Source organism: Salmo salar, chromosome 22, assembly GCF_965601325.2.
Source record: "Salmo salar chromosome 22, fSalSal1, whole genome shotgun sequence".
Classification (NCBI taxonomy): Eukaryota; Metazoa; Chordata; class Actinopteri; order Salmoniformes; family Salmonidae; genus Salmo; species Salmo salar.
Window position 1 is genome coordinate 61,720,867 of NC_138312.1, and position 17,320 is coordinate 61,738,186.

At 42.2% G+C, this 17,320-nt stretch overlaps 2 protein-coding genes across 2 annotated transcripts in view; one reads left to right on the top strand and one right to left on the bottom strand.

Moving 5' to 3' along the window:
• The window catches only part of atrip (ATR interacting protein), a 97,762-nt gene extending 89,992 nt beyond the window's left edge, over positions 1-7,770 (bottom strand). Inside the window, exon 1 of the mRNA XM_045705642.2 lies at positions 7,134-7,770. Coding sequence (XP_045561598.2) covers positions 7,134-7,425 — 292 coding nt within the window. The 5' untranslated portion in view covers positions 7,426-7,770. The remainder of the gene's footprint in view (positions 1-7,133) is intronic.
• Positions 7,771-8,304: 534 nt separating this feature from the next.
• On the top strand, positions 8,305-9,933 carry si:dkey-42i9.4 (BTG domain-containing protein). Its single transcript, XM_014168372.3, has 3 exons — positions 8,305-8,483; positions 8,669-8,806; positions 9,258-9,933. The coding sequence occupies exons 1-3, from the start codon at positions 8,471-8,473 to the stop codon at positions 9,677-9,679; spliced, it is 573 nt and encodes a 190-aa protein (XP_014023847.3). The 5' UTR covers positions 8,305-8,470; the 3' UTR covers positions 9,680-9,933.
• Positions 9,934-17,320: the final 7,387 nt, after the last annotated feature.

Sequence of the window (17,320 nt, forward strand, 5' to 3'; positions counted from 1 at the left end):
AAAAACATGTAAAATATTTCTTTAATTCTTTTTTACTATTTTCTACATTGTAGAATAATAGTGAAGACATCAAAACTATGAAATACGGAAGGTCTGATTTCACTATTATTAAAACAAGACCCAGATAACAAATATAAAGACCCAGTCTATCTAAAAAAACTGGAGACCTCTTACACTTCAGTGTTGTGATGCAAAAATACTATCAAAATGCATAGCACTCAGAATTAAAAGGGTTTTACCAGGTATTGTTCATCCTGATCAGACAGGTTTTTTACATGAATGATACATTTGGAGATAATATACGACAAACTAATAGAACATCATGAAACATCTAAGAAGCCAGGCCTGGTATTTATAACAGATTTTGAAAAGGCATTTGATAAAGACTGGATTTTATTAATACATTGTATTTATACATTTTGGTGATTCTCTTATAAAATGGGTAAAAATAATGTATAGCAACCCCAGGTTTAAAATAGTAAATAACAGCTACTTCTCAGAGAGTTTTGAATTGTCAAGAGGAGTTAAACAAGGGTGTCCGCTGTCACCATACCTATTCGTTATGGACATCGAAATGCTAGCTATTAAAATCAGATCCAATAACAACATTAGAGGGTTAGACATCCAAGGCTTAAAAACAAATATTACAACAAATATTATGGCTGAACTCAAATGTGCTGGTTGATAAAATACCTGTATTTATAGGAAAGATATTTGAAAAGGGTATTTTGTTCTTAAATTATATTGTAAATTGGAATGGTAGAGTTATGTCCTTCATGGAGTTATCAGAATTGTACGGGAAGGTCTGCTCAATCCAAGAGTACAACCAATTGATTACAGCATTACCCCAAAAATGGAGGAGGCAGGTGGCAGCCGGAGGAGGTACGGAACTGATCTGTCTGCCCAATATAAAGGATCAAAACTGTCGGAGGAATAAAAATAGCATAAATAGGAAAGTATCAGAGTTTCATTTGAGGACCAGGATGTTGACAACTGTGTCATACAGATTGCAAAATAGTTGGGAAGAGATTTTTGATGTACCGATTCCATGGTACAGGGTATATGAGTTGATATATAAAACAACGCAAAATTCAAGACTTCGTGCTTTTCAGCTAAAATTATTATATAGAATTCTTGCCACCATCATCAAAGCTCTGCAGATTTTGTTGTGAGGATACAGAATCAATTGACCATTTATTATGGTATTGCCCTCAGGTAGACTATTTCTGGTCTTAGGTTCAGGAGTGGCTGAAAATGCATAGCATTGACCTAAAATTGACCCTAGAAATAGTATTGTTAGGAGATCTGGAGAGACCAAGTCAGGAAATTACTAATACTCTTAGTAAAAGTATTTATCTTCAACTTGCAATCTGTGGATTCTATTCGATTAGATAGATTGAAATTTTAAGTTAAGCATCACAGCATAGTTGAAAGATATATGTTGAGTAGAAATCCGAAGTGGGTGGCCAGCAGAGATAGGTGGGATGGGCCGAGGGAAGCTGAGGGTTGGGATGTGGAATTGGAGACAAGTGGAAGTGGAGTTGCTGTGTGGGAGATAGACATGATGGTCAAAGAAAAAAAGTATGAAAATAAAGTCTAAGTAAAACATACTTTTTATGAAGTTTGAATGACATTGAAGGGCAGTGTTTTCACAGCTAATGCTGGTTTGCCTGAGGATGATGCCGTGCAGGTGTTTGTGTGCACATGCATGTACACACACTCTCATTCAAATAAACACATACACGGACATACTCACGTAATAGTGCCAGACATGCACTCAAACATATACACTTTAGCATTGCTGTTATGATTTTAGTTGCCCTTTGTTTTTTGGGGGGTTTTTTGCATTGTGGTTTGCGGTTTTTCTTATGTCTTTATTTCTTCTCTTTAGTTCAAATTCTTGGTTCTTGGGGGTGGGGGAATGGAATTAATTGTATTTAAAAATATATATTTTTTTATTTATTTATTTTCTTCTTGGGGGGAAATGTGGGAGTGGTCTCGGATGGTTGAGGGACAGCTATTGGGGAACTGTGTGGGGGGGGGGGGGGATCTTGGAGGGTTCGGGTTCACGTTTTTTGGCCTGGTGGGAGATCTGTCAACGTGCCCTTGAGCAGGGATATTGACCCTGGATGCTTCTGTGTGTCGCTCTGAATGGGAGTCTGTTGGATGACTGGTATGATGTAGTTGTTGAGCGGCTTCACTGCAAGTATATTGTATGTTTTGATATTCAATTAAAAAAATAAAAGGGACGACTTCTTTTAAAGAATGTCTTCGGTGGGGTAATTGGTATTACCGACAATACAAAAACTTCTAAAATAGGTTTATTCTACCTGTAAGATTTATGGGAAGATAATTCAATTTAATTAGATCTGCTTTCATATTGTTGAGTAATGGAATAAGATTATATTTTTTTTAAAACAACTATGAAATAACACATATGGAATCATGTAGTAACCAAAAAAACATTTATTTTAGATTCTTCAAAGTAGCCACCCTTTGCCTTGATGACAGCTTTAAACACGTTTGGCTTTCTCTCAAACAGCTTCACCTGGAATGCTTTTACAACAGTCTTGAAGGAGTTCCCACATATGCTGAGCACTTATTGGCTGCTTTTCCTTGCGGTCCGACTCATCCCAAACCATCTCAATTTGGTTGAGGTTGGGTGATTGTGGAGGCCAGGTCATCCGATGCAGCACTCCATCACTCTCCTTGGTCGAATAGCCCTTACACAGCCTGGAGGTGTGTTGGGTCATAGTCCCACTAAGCGCCAACAAGATGGGATGGCGTATCGCTGCAGAATGTTGTGGTAGCCATGCTGCTAAAGTATGCCTTGAATTCTAAATACATCACAGACAGTGTCACCAGCAACAACAAAAAAACACACCATCACACCTCCTCCTCCATGCTTCACGGTGGGAACCACACATGCGGAGATCATCCGTTCACTCACACTGTGTTTCACAAAGACACGGCGGTTGGAACCAAAAATCTCAAATTTGGACTCATCAGACCAAAGGACAAAATTTCCACCGGACTAATGTCCATTGCTCATGTTTCTTGGCCCAAGCAAGTCTCTTCTTCTTATTGGTGTCCTTAAGTAGTAGTTTCTTTGCAGCAATTCGACCATGAAGACCTGATTCACACAGTCTCCTCTGAACAGTTGATGTTGAGATGTGTCTGTTACTTGAACTCTGATATGGACTTGGTCTTTCACCAAATAGGGCTATCTTCTGTATACCACCCCTACCTTGTCACAACACAACTGATTGGCTCAAACACAATAAGAAGGAAATAAATTCCACAAGCTAACTTTTAAGGCACACCTAGGGTTGCCAAGGATCGGGAAACTTTCCGGAAATGTTCCATGGGAAGTTAAGCCTGGGAACTTTGCTTAAATTCATTAAAAAAGTTTGCTTATAAGTGAACCTTTTGTGGGATACACATTAAGCAATTCTAGGTCTTGTGGTATATTTTGGTTAAACTATCCCCAATTCAATGGAAATGCAACCCAGTGCATTCTTCCATCACATGTACAGCTGATTCTCAAGATCTTGCACACTAATGAGATGCTATTGAGCCCACACTACTACACTGTCTGAGCCATGGACTACATGCTTTCTGGTAAGTTTTGATTACAATACTGGGTGGGGTGAACATATTTTATACGACATACATGATTTGTTGTTAACTAGTAAATAGTAGCCTACAGCAAAGTGTGTTTAAATAATTTCTAACTTGTTAACAATTCCTGCTAGTTTGTTTTTGCTACCATGTAGGGGGTTTAGCTTGCTTGAGCCTGCTTACTGAGGAGTGTTAATTCAACTGTTTCCATACATGTTTCATTTTAAAACATTTATGTTACAAAGGAGTTGTTTAATCGAATTGCTTAACTATTTATCTGTACATGGAATTGTATTTGTTTTTTTACAATCTTTACAGGAAAATGCCATGGGCACTACCTGATGTGAGGAGACATTTCACTGCAGCTAAGGTAGAAGCAAAACCTGTGTACATTTGCAAATACTGTGCCAAATCATATGTGAAGAATGCAACAAAGACGCAGAATCATCTGGCCAAGTGCATAAACTTCCCTCAGCGCTCACAACAAGCAACCTCTGACAAAAGTCCCTCTACTTCTATTGGAGGTGAAATGATGAATCAGACACCTTATCGATAGCAACAGCTCATGGTCCTCCTGGAATCAGAAGTGTTTTTTGGACTCAATGGAGGAACGTAGTCAGAGAAATGCTGATGAATGTCTTGCTCGAGCTGTGTATGCAACTGGTTCACCTCTGATGCTCACAGACAATGTGCATTGGAAGAGATTTCTGAATGTTCTTCGCCCAGCATACACCCCTCCTACCAGACATTTTTATTTATTTCACCTTTATTTAACCAGGTAAGTTAGTTAAGAACAAGTTCTCATTTACAACTGCGACCTGGCCAAGATAAAGCAAAGCAGTGCGACACAAGTTACACATGGAATAAACAAGCATACAGTCAATAACACAATAGAAAAAAAAGAAAGTCTATATACAGTGTGTGCAAATGGCGTGAGGTGGTAAGGCAATAAATAGGCCATAGTAGCGAAGTAATTACAATTTAGCAAATTAACACTGGACTGATAGATGAGCAGATGGTGATGTGCAAGTAGAGATACTGGAGTGCAAAAGAACAGAAAAGTAAATAAAAACAGTATGGGGATGCGGTAGGTAGATTGGGTGGGCTATTTACAGATGGACTATAAACAGCTGCAGCGATCGGTTAGCTGCTCAGCTAGCTACATGCTTTATCTACTAATTTGCTGGATGCAGAGTTCAACAGAGTTCAAGTGAAGGTCAAAGAAATCATAGAGAAAGCAGACTGTATTGCAATCATCTCTGATTGGTGGTTGAATGTTCGTAGGAATAATTATCATCTCCACCCCTCAACCAGTGGTCTACAAGATCACAGACACGAGGGACAACAGACACACCGGTCTCTATATTGCAGATGAGCTGAAGGCAGTCATCAATGACCTTGGACCACAGAAGGTATTTGCACTGGTGACAGACAATGCTGCGAACATGAAGGCTGCTTGGTCTAAAGTGGAGGAGTCCTACCCTCACATCACACCCATTGGCTGTGCTGCTCATGCATTGAATCTGCTCCTCAAGGACATCATGGCACTGAAAACAATGGATAAACTCTACAAGAGAGCCAAGGAAATGATTAGGTATGTGAAGGGTCATGAAGTTATAGCAGCAATCTACCTCACCAAGCAAAGTGAGAAGAATAAGACCACCACATTGAAGCTGCCCAGCAACACCCGTTGGAGTGGTGTTGTCATCATGTTTGACAGTCTCCTGGAGGGGAAGGAAATCTCTCCAAGAAATGGCCATATCACAGTCTGCCGATATGGACAGTCCTATCAAGAGGATCCTCCTGAATGATGTATTTTGGGAGAGAGTGGTAAGCAGCCTGAAACCTATAGCAGTAGCCATTGCACGGATTGAGGGAGACAATGCCATCCTGTCTGATGTTCAGACTCTGCTTGCAGATGTAAGAGAAGAAATCCGTACTGCCCTGCCCACTTCACTCTCGCTCCAAGCAGAGGAAACTGCAGTTCTGAAATACATCAGAAAGCGTGAAGACTTCTGCCTAAAGCCCATACACGCTGCAGCGTACATGTTGGACCCCAAGTATGCTGACAAGAGCATCCTGTCTGGTGCAGAGATCAACAAGGCCTATGGTGTCATCACTACCGTGTCTCGCCACCTTGGCCTGGATGAGGGCAAGGCTCTTGGCAGTCTGGCGAAGTACACTTCCAAGCAAGGGCTTTGGGATGGAGATGCAATATGGGAGTCGTAACAACATATCTCATCAGCCACCTGGTGGAAGGGACTTTGTGGATCTGAGGCTCTTTCCCCTGATGCCTCAATCATCCTCCAATTCCCACCAACATCAGCCGCCTCAGAGCGCAACTGGTCCTTGTTTGGGAACAAACACATCAAAGCACGCAACAGGCTGACCAATACATGGGTTGAAAAATGAGTGGCCATCCGGGCAAATTTGAGGCTTTTTGAGCCTGACAACGAACCATCCTCAACAAGGTTGGAAAGTGACAGTGAAAATGAGGCCTCAGAGTCTGATGTTCAAGAGGTGGACATTGAGAAGGTCCAGGGAGAAGACATGGAAGCCTGAGAGGAAGACAACCAAAGCTTTAGTTTCTAGACTATCATTTTACAGATGTATGTTGAAAACGTTTTTGGGAGATGCGATGGATCATTGGGGATCATTCAAATATTCTCTTTCTTTTGTTGTTCAGTGAAATCATCCCATGTGAAGAGTCAACTCATTTAATTAAAGTTCAATTCGTAACTAAATAGTTTTTAAAATTTATATTGGAAGGATTTAATCATTTGCAATTATGTCTACTTATGATAAGGTAAAAGGTTTATGTTTCTGTCTCCATATGATATGGTAAGTAATTCCAATGCAAAAAACATTACATTTAAATTGTATTCATATTAATTTGCATATATTTACGTTAATTCCCATATAGTCCCGGTAATTCCCACAGAAAGTTTCTACCTTTGAATATTCCCCAAAATGTGCAACCCTAGGCACATCATGAAGCTGGTTGAGAGAATGCCAAGAGTGTGCAAAGCTGTCATCAAGGCAAAGGGTGGCTACTTTGAAGAATCTCAAATATAAAATATATTTTGATTTGTTCAACACTTTTTTTTGTTACTACATGATTCCATATGTGTTATTTCATAGTTTTGATGTCTTCACTATTATTCTACAATGTAGAAAATGTAAAAAATTAAGAAAAAGCATTGAACTTTGGACCAGTAGTGTATATTCTGTCAGGAATGGAAGAACAAGTGGAAAATATATTCTGTCAGGAATGGAAGAACAAAAAAAAAATGTTTTATAAAATGTATGCACTCTACTGTAAGTCGCTCTGGATAAGAGCGTCTGCTAAATGACTAAAATGTAAATGTAAAAATATATTCTGTCAGGAATGGAAGAACAAGAAGACAATAATATTCTGTCAGGAATGGAAAAACAAGAGGACAATACATATTCTGTCAGGAATAGTTAAGTACTTTAGGCCACAGACAGTACATTTATTTCAGAAGTCTTACCGAAAGTGTCTTTACATGGAAACTCAGGGATCTCTCTGTCTCTCATGGAGTTACTCCGAGCCAAACCAGAGGGTTGTTGTCTGCTCCCCGAATACGGCTTCCTCGACTCTCCTGGTCGAGGACCAATGGAGCTTGACCCTGGTCCTGCTAGATCCCCGTTGACGGCCTGAGATGCTATAATATCAATCTCTTCCAGATCATCCTGGGTAAAGTCATCGTCACCTCCGAAAGGGTCGTTACATGGAGCCGCAGGGCTCATCCCCTTGAGGCGCTTGCGGGGTGGGTACGCCATGTTTACCAGGCCAGGGGTCCCAGGCTGGAGTACCTACTTTGTTTTGCCACTAAAATGACTAGAAAACGTGTAGCTTGGATAGCCAAGTAGCAACTTTTTTTTTTTAGCTAGCTAGCGAACTTTGGCAAGATAACTAGCGCCAGTCAATGTGGGTCAGTGAACTCAACCTGAACCTCTCTGGTATGGCGGTTCAAAGCAAGCCTCTGGCTAGTTATTTTGTCGCACGTCTCACAATTTAGAAGGCATTCCTAAAAAAAAAAATATTTAAAAAAAAAAGTTCACAAAAAAATTAACTGCAGGCTAGCTCCGTTTGCAAGCTATCAAAACATCTTTCAAACGTTTTACAGAATGAGCTAATCACAACGCTGCTTATACACGACCTCAATTTAAACAGTAATCCTATTGGTTTAGAAAGCGCTCCGTGATAGAACTGTATGGATAGCCAAAAGGGACAAAAATAACAACGCCGAGTTTTGCAATCTCTCTCTCTCTCTCTTTCTTTCTCTCGTTCTTATCCTTCTCTCTCGGACAGACAAAAATCTGCACACAAAAAAAAGGGGACAGAGACAGACGTTAAAAAAAATATATATATTCCCAAGAGATTGTTTACGCAACATTTATCTCAGTGAATTCATTCAATCCATGACATTGTGTCAATAGTACATAGCAAATCATAAAGAAAAAGACTTCGCTCAAATTTGAATACGGATGAATATTGCGGTGATATGATATCATTATGGCATTATTCTGTGTAACATTTCTGAAGAAAGTTTATTAGACAAAATGAGAGTAAATCTGTCTTTCTGACGTCATAAGTGATGTGTGACAGGATTGGTTGCCTTGGTGGGGGGGGGGGGGGGGTTCTCCAGAATGTTTTCCAGCTGAACAGAAATAGAAGCAGCGCGAAAGACTGCATTGAAATACGGTTTTTTATTTCTTCCCCCTCCTCCTCACAACGTAATCTACATTTCCACCCTTTTCAAAAATCTCCCAGTCAGATTTGCAAGGAGAAAGAAGCGATACAGTAACTTTTTTTTTCCTCCTGATGGTAGACACAGGTTTGTTGTTGTGTTTTTTTTTTTTTGCTCGTTAATTTATGTTAATAATTGCAACAAAGAGAGATGTGTGTCGGGTCGTTATAACATTGTTATTACCTAGGTTGTTATTTTCGTTCTAATCTTGGTATAAATGTAGTTTTATAGGTTGGTTGTGAACTAATGTTCTCCGTTTGTTTACTCTATAGTTGATGAGACGGATATAAAAATGAAAACTGAGGTATCCACAGCAGCGAATTTCATCTCCAGATTACTGAAAACAACTGGACTGCTATCCGAGGAGCAACTTCAGCATTTCAGCCATTCCCTCGAAAAATCTCTGGGAGGTAAAATGAATGGGGAATATGACTGTTCATGCATAGCGTAGCCTATTAAAAATGACCAGACAAGTATCCATTTCATCACACGGTCAATAATAACATTTTTTTTTTTTTTAAGCAGATCAAGGAGAAGTTTAGGGCTACAGGCTATGAATGAACATTAGGCTGTCACTTAGCTAGCTAGCTACCTGTAGGACAGACAACATAGACACCAGGATAGGCCATAATAATAATCATTGTGTGTGTATTTGTTTTGTAATTTCTGCTGATATTCTTGCTATTCAAATCTTCAATGATGATTTATGTTTGAGTAGCAGAAGTGTCTCTCTCACACACACACGCACGCAATGACAAAACATGAAGGACAGAGAGCAAAAATGACTGTTTTGACCGACCCAATCCTTTTCTATATCACACGGTAATTCTGACATGACTTTTGGTATTTCTTTTTTTGCAGAGCACTACAAGCACCACTGGTTCCCTAACGCTCCCAGCCGGGGATCAGCTTACAGATGCATCAGAATCAACGAGAACCACAAGATGGACCCGGTCATCGGTGAAGCCGCCGGCACCATTGGACTGACCAGAGAACAGCTCTTCACCCTTCTGCCCAGTGAGCTTACCATGTGGGTGGACCCATACGAGGTGTCATACCGGATAGGAGAGGACGGCTCCATCTGCGTTCTCTATGAATCTGAGCCATCATCATCATCATCATCATCGCCATCGTCAACACAGCCTGAAACAGCCTCTAACCAGAACCAAGGGGACAGCAACAACAGAGCCAGTTCAGGCAGCTGCAAAGGTGAACTGAGAGTAGGGATGGGGAGGTCCCAAAAACCCAAGTCCTTCACCATGATAAGGATTTCCAGCAGCTAAATGTTTACCTGCCCCATCCACCTGGACATTTGGACATAGATCAGGCACACATATTGTTTAGAATAAATTGTTCATTTCTTTATTTTCTTTTTTTAAATATTAAAATATATTTAGTACTCTGAATATCAACTTGTTCACCTTTATGGATACTACATGGGGTCTATTTTGAGATTATTGACAGAAGATGAATTTTAATGTATGTTCTTGATGTTGCTAATTTATATACAGTATATTAAAAAGAAACTGCATTTGAATGCAATGTCATAAGGCTAATGATTTCATCAAACATATGATTATGTCTGCATCCGAAATGGTCAACTGTGTGACATTGAAAAGTGAGGGTCGGAGAGGCACAGAAAGCAATATTTAAAAATATATTGCACAACCATAACGATGCAAAAACATTGTTTTATACATTGATAATACAGCACACAGTAAATGCCTTATGTCGTTGGTTCCCAACCAGGGGGTACTAGGACCATCCAGGGGGTACTTGAGAAGACTCATCAGACCATAGTTACTGGTAAAATGTACAAGAGGGGGTACATCAGGGGTACTATGGGCAGAGCAACATTAAGTTGGTGGAACCGTAACAGCCAAAATTCAGTTGGTGGAACCATAATCGAAAAAAGGTTGAGTCCTACTGCCTTATGTTACGGAGATATTTTACATATTTTTAACTTTCAAGTGAGGTAAAACATCTAAAAGGTTGTTTTGAAATATATTTTAATAAAGTTAGAAAAACTGTTATTCCACAGCCTAACTTAATAATTAGAATAAGTAAATAAAGTGAAATGTAAATAAGAACACCCCATTGCAGACAGGTGTATAAAATCGAGCACACAGCCATGCGATCTCCATAGACAAACATTTTGCAGTAGAACGGCCTTACTGAAGAACAGTGAGTTTCAACGTGGCACCATCATATGATGCCACCTTTCCAACAAGTCAGTTCATCAAATTTCTGCCCTGCCAGAGCTGGCTCGGTCAACTGTAAGTGCTGTTATTGTGAAATGGAAACGTCTATGAGCAACAATGGCTCAGCCGCAAAGTGGTAGGCTACACAGGCTCACAGAACAGGACTGCCCAGTGCTAAAGCGCGAAGAGGGTAAAAATTCTGTCCTCGGTTGCAACACTCACTACCAAGTTCCATACTGCCTCCAGAAGCAAAGTCAGCACAAGAACTGTTCGTCGCAAGCTTCATGAAATGGGTTTCCATGACCAAGCACCAGCCTAAGATCACCAGGCGTCGGCTGGAGTGGTGTAAAGCTCGCCACCATTATACTCTGGAACAGTGGAAACGCGTTCTCTGGAGTGATGAATCACGCTTCACCATCTGGCAGTCCGACAGACGAATCTGGGTTTGGTGGATGCCAGGAGAACGCTACCTGCCCCAACCCATAGTTCCCAACTGTAAGGAGGAATAATGGTCTGGGGCTGTTTTTTCATGGTTCGGGCCTCTTTGGTTCCAGTGAAGGGAAATCTTAACGCTACAGCATACAATGACATTATAGACCATTCTGTACTTCTGTCACAAACCGGCTCATAGCCTATAACAAAAAGGGAGACAGAGATCAAGTAATAAATATATTTATTAACTATATATACACACACACACTTGACAATGGTGTGTGTAGTCAGTAGTGTAAGTGAGTGGTTGCGTGTATAGATGGTGATAACGAGGTGTGTTGGAAAGGTGCCAAAACAAACAAGCCACAAAATGCCACAACCAAAAAACAGGATGTCTGCGTGGAGACAGTCTCCTCAATGAATGGGGGAAAGGTGTATGTATCCCCGGGACACACCCCCAACGCCCAGGTGTGTCCCATTTTGATGACGACACTCCCGGCTCCGCCCACCGACATCCTATTGAGGAAAACAAGAGCAAAGAGTAAGAATTCGGCAGACGGAGTGGGAGGGTAGTCACCCCCCCCCCCCAAACCCGGGGACCACCAAGGACCCCAGAACACCACACCAACTATTGCCCTTGTTAACACTATCCCACTGCCCCAGCCAACCTCTTCCTCCCCAGACCTCAGAAACCTTTACGCACAGGAAGCAACCTTTAAGAGGAAAGACAAAAACGAGGAAAGCAGGTAACAGAAAACAGGACAACACAAAATAACAGTGGCGCGTCACGTGGACGACACGCACACCCTCGGGGACCACACGTATGAGAAAAGGCATGTCCACCGATCAATAGGACCAGACACGTTCAGGAACAGGGCGCACGAGAGAGAGCGTCAGCTACGACATTCAGGCTCCTGATGTGCCACACATCGAGATGGAATGCCTACAAAAACAAAACACCATCTCATTATCCTCTGGTTAGGACACATCAACGACCTCAAGAAGGTAAGAGGGTTATGGTCGGTGTAGACAACAGTAAGTACTACACTCGACGTAAGCCTTGAAGTGTTGTAGCGCCCATATGAGTGCCTGCGCTTCTTTTTTCCCCAAGTTCAACTGATAATAGTTCAACTTCTCGGAGAAGAAACTAACAGGCCTCTCAACACCGGAGACACCTGCCCCCACGTGACTAGCATCCACCTGCCCCCACGCGACGTGACTCGCATCCACCTGCCCCCACGCGACGTGACTCGCATCCACCTGCCCCCACGTGACTCGCATCCACCTGCCCCCACGTGACTCGCATCCACCTGCCCCCACGTGACTCGCATCCACCTGCAAGGTAAATTACAAATCCATGTGAGGAGCAGCCAGCACCAGAGTTGAGGTAAGCAACCTCTTTGCATCCTCAAAAGCCTGTTGACAGAGAGGAGACCAGATCTCCCTCTCTAACTTTAAGCATCAGCTGTCAGAGCAGCTTACCGATCACTGTACCTGTACACAGCCAATCTGTAAACAGCTACCTCATCCCCATATTGTTACTTATCCTCTTGCACCCCAGTATCTCTACTTACACATCATCATCTGCACATCTAATCACTCCAGTGTTAATGTTAAATTGTAATTATTTCACCTCTATGGCCTATTTATTGCCTTACCTCTACATTTGCACACACTGTACATAGAATTTTTATATTGTGTTATTGACTGTACATTTGTTTATGTGTAACTGTGTTGTTGTTTGTGTCGCACTGCTTTGCTTGATCTTGGCCAGGTCGCAGTTGTAAATAAGAACTTGTTCTCAACTGGCCTACCTGGTTAAATAAATGTGAAATAAATACAAATAAACCGCCTTAGCTTTCAGCAAATCGGTCAAGAGGTGTGACTTCCTCATCACAGGAGAGCCTTAATCGTCTTCTGTAACCAATCATTCCCAAGAAACGCATCAGTTCCTATTTAGTAGTTGCCGGTGGAAAAACATCAATAGCTACCACTTTAGCCCGAACAGGATGCACTTCACCCTGCCCAACCACCTTACCAAGGTACGCAAACGGTCACCTGAGCAAACTCACACTTAGCCAGATTGATAGTGAGGCAACCCGCAGCCAGGCGTTCAAACAAGGCTTCAATACGAGACAGATGCTCCTCCCAAGTATCTGCATAAACCACTACATCGTCCAGATAAACAGCGCACCCAACCAGACCTGCAACAAACTCTGTTCATAAGGAGCTGAAAAGTATATTACGTAGGCCGAAACCCATAACCGAATACGAGTACAGACCGAAGCGTGTAATAAAGGCAGTGATTTCACGTGCCCTACTCGTCACATCGGCACATGCCAATAGCCCTTTAACAGGTCAAACTTCACAAGACCCCCCACTTGTCACGACCCGGCTCACAAACTTAGCTGCTCAGACTTGATCAACGCAGTCCTCCATCCGAGGAAAAAAGAAATGAATCTGGCTTAGTGACATTGTTTACCTTAATGGTAGTCCGTACAAAATCTGTTTGTCCCATCCGGTTTACTGACCAAGATACAGGGAGAAGCCCAGCTGGAGAAAGAAGGCTCTGCTATATCAGCATGTACCTGGATCTCAGCATCCAGGTAACGGCGTTTCGCTGAAGAAACTCTATAGAACCTCGGACGGATGGGGTCAACATTCCCAACGTCAATATTCTATTAAGTTTGTAGGTTTATCAGAAAGCAAAACTGGAAAACTCAGAATCAGACCAAACAACTCATCTCTCCTATCGGCAGGTAGACGAGCGAGAAGGCTATACAGAAGATCCAGTTTCTCTGAATTGTTCAATCTACCCTGTAGTACGCAATCTTCTGGACCAGGGATCTCCTCCTTACTATGCAGGGACCTAGCATGACAAGAAGAACCCAGCAATGTAACAGTACCGGACAAAAGTACAGGTTTACCATCCTCTGCAGACTCCCACCCTTCGGGCCCCAAAGGTAACGTGGATAATAGGATTTTGGCAGATTTTACATGGGACAGTTGGTGCGCTTTCCTCCGTTCCGGAGTGGCAACTAGATAGTTTTGCTCAGTGCACAACCGTATATGGACCTTGAAACTTGGCTTGAAAAGGAGAACCAACAATTTGCAGCCGAGCAAGAACCTGATCACCTGGACCTAAAGCGATGAGGTTCATCTTGCCGATCAAATATTATTTTCAACCTCCCCTGGGAAGATGAAAGCTTCTCTTTTGCCATCTCACCAGCGACGTACAGGCGTCGCCGGAAATCACACAGAGAAGATAACAAGGACTGAGGTGTCTTGGGAGACTTCCAGACATCCTGGAGGACCGCTAGAAGCCCCATGCACACTATGTCTGTACACTAGGTCATTTGGACTGAAACCTGTGCTCTCCTGCGAAACCTCGCTGGTGGCTAACAGTAACCACGGCAACCCACACTCCTAATCCTTATCCATCGCTATCAACAAAGACTTAAGTGTTTGATGGAAAACGTTCCAGCGCTCCTTGACTCTGAGCATGATAGGCGCTAGACAAATGGTGTTTAATATGGAAACGCCGTTGGAGAACCTGACCAAACAGATTAGTGGTGAAATCAAAACCTTGGTCACTCTGAATAATTTTAGGGATTCCAAACAGTGAGATAAAAGCTTTGACACAGTTTAGCACAGACTTAGTCGTGATGGACCTGAGAGGACAGGCAGCAGGAAACCTAGTGGTCTGACGCATCACAGTGAACAGGTAACTACAATCCTTTTTAGAACGAGGTAGAGGACCAACACAGTCAATAATCACATACTCAAAACATTGGCTGAGTACGGGACTAGGAAACAGCGGTACCGGCTTAATAACGTGATTAGGTTTACCCTTTTAATTGACAGTTGTGACAGGTTGATGAACTCAGAAACATCCCTCTTTAACCTAGGCCAAAATAAAATGTCTCAGTATGCGGCTGTAGGTTCTCTTCACGCCCAGATGTCCAACAATATCGTTGTGGGAAGTTTGTAACACCAACTCACAAAACATAACTGGTACCACAACCTGACTTAATAGCCTCCCTCACAAAACAACTACTACGAAGCACCCGCTTCCTCTTCAGGACACATATCCTGGAGAAAATAGCCATGGATGACATCTCCCAACTGTTCCACAGGCACAATTTGGTCACGCAACTCTTCTAGTGTGGGGTCAGCCCGTAACGGATCACAGGAAAAGTAGTGACAGATTTCTTTGTAACATCGTTAGCCGGCTGTGAAGATAACTCTTGTGCAAACTCAACATGAGTGTCACGATCCTCGTCTTCTGACGATATCGCGAAATCACTGTCGGAGAACGTGGACCAATACGCAGCAGGTTGTGTGCTCAACATAATGTTTATTGAACACGTTGATCACGAAAAAACTATAAATGTAGACAACACGACAGGAGACAGTTTCGCAGGCTATACCTAGCAGTGCAAAAAACAACTACCCACGAAACACAAAGACAAACACACCCTACTATATAGGACTCCCAATCAAAGGCAACTCAACACACCTGCCTTCAATTGAGAGTCCAACCCCAATTAACTAGACATAGAAACACAGACATAGACCAGTGACAAACCCCATAAACATACATCAACTCCCCTCTGCCACATCCTGACCAAACTACAATAACCAAATATACTCTATACTGGTCAGGACGTGACAATGAGTCTGTTTATCAGCCCTTTTTAAAGTTCTAAATCGTTGGCGGTAAGCCTCAGCAACCAATTTATACATCTGTAACACAGCCATTTTAACCTTATCATAGCTGACATTGTCAGCTATACCAAGAGCTGAATATGCTTCCTGCGCATTCAGTCAAAACACTGCAACATCAGAATCAGGCCAACTCCTAGCGTCAGCAAACACGCTCAAACAACGAAAAGAATGTCTCAGGGTCCTTCTCGTTCAATTTTGTCAACAGCCGTAAGTTTCCAACATTATCAAATGTGTGCGGGGCACGAACGAGAGGAGCGACCCCTAGGTAAATCAGGGTCACTTTCCCAGAGCAACCCCCACCCACCCACCCACCCACCCAAGAGCATTCCTTCCCAAACCAATTCTAGGAGCTCTTGTTGCAGCTTGATTTAAGCACCGCCAAATCCTGTTTAAATTCCAATTCCTTTTCATACTTAACTGTAACACAATCATGCTCCAGCTTAACACAATCATCAATTAAGCATCTCAATCAATTAAGCATCTCCAATCCAAAGTTAAATCTACAATTGGCTTCCTATTTCGCAACAATGCTTCCTTCACTCATGCTGCCAAACTTACCCTCGTAAAACTGACTATCCTGCCGATCCTTGACTTCGGCGATGTCATTTACAAATCAGCCTCCGACACTCTACTCAGCAAATTGGATGCAGTCTATCACAGTGCCATCTGTTTTGTCACCAAAGCCCCATATACTACCCACCACTGCAACCTGTATGCTCTCGTTGGCTGGTCCTCTCTACATATTCGTCGCCAAACCCACTGACTACAGGTTATCTACAAGTCTTTGCTAGGTAAAGCTCTGCGTTATCTCAGCTCACTGGTCTCCATTAGCAGCACCCACCTATAGCACGCGCTCCAGCAAGTATGTTTCACTGGTCATCCCCAAAGCCAACACCTCCTTTGGCCGCCTTTCCTTCCAGTTCTCTGCTGCCAGTGACTGGAACGAATTGATAAAAAAAAAAAAATGTTTTTACACAAGTTGGAGACTCATATCTCCCTGACTAACTTTAAGCATCAGCTGTCAGAGCAGCTTACCGATCGCTGCAGCTGTACACAAGCCATCTGTAAATAGCACATCCAATCAACTACCTACCTCATCCCCATATTTGTTTTTCTGCACACCAGTATTTCTACTTGCACATCCTCATCTGCACACATATCACTCCAGTGTAAATTGCTAAATTGTCATTTCTTCGCCACTATTGGCCTGTTTATTGGCTTCCCTCCTTACTTCATTTGCACACATATTTTTCTATTGTGTTATTGACTGTATGTTTGTTTATCCCATGTGTAACTGTGTCGCACTGCTTTGCTTTATCTTGGCCAGGTCGCAGTTGTAAATGAGAACTTGTTCTCAACTGGCCTACCTGGTTAAATAAAAAGGTGAAATAAAACATAAATAACATTTTAAAAATCATTCTCTAGCTGTAACAGAAGCAGTTATTTCTGTTATTCAAAAGAAAGACAACTAAGGCTAACAGACGTTGTAACGAAACCGGGAGACGGCTGAGCCAAAGGCAGCCCCAGTGGTAACTTTAAGTATACCTCTCTCCATCAGATTGG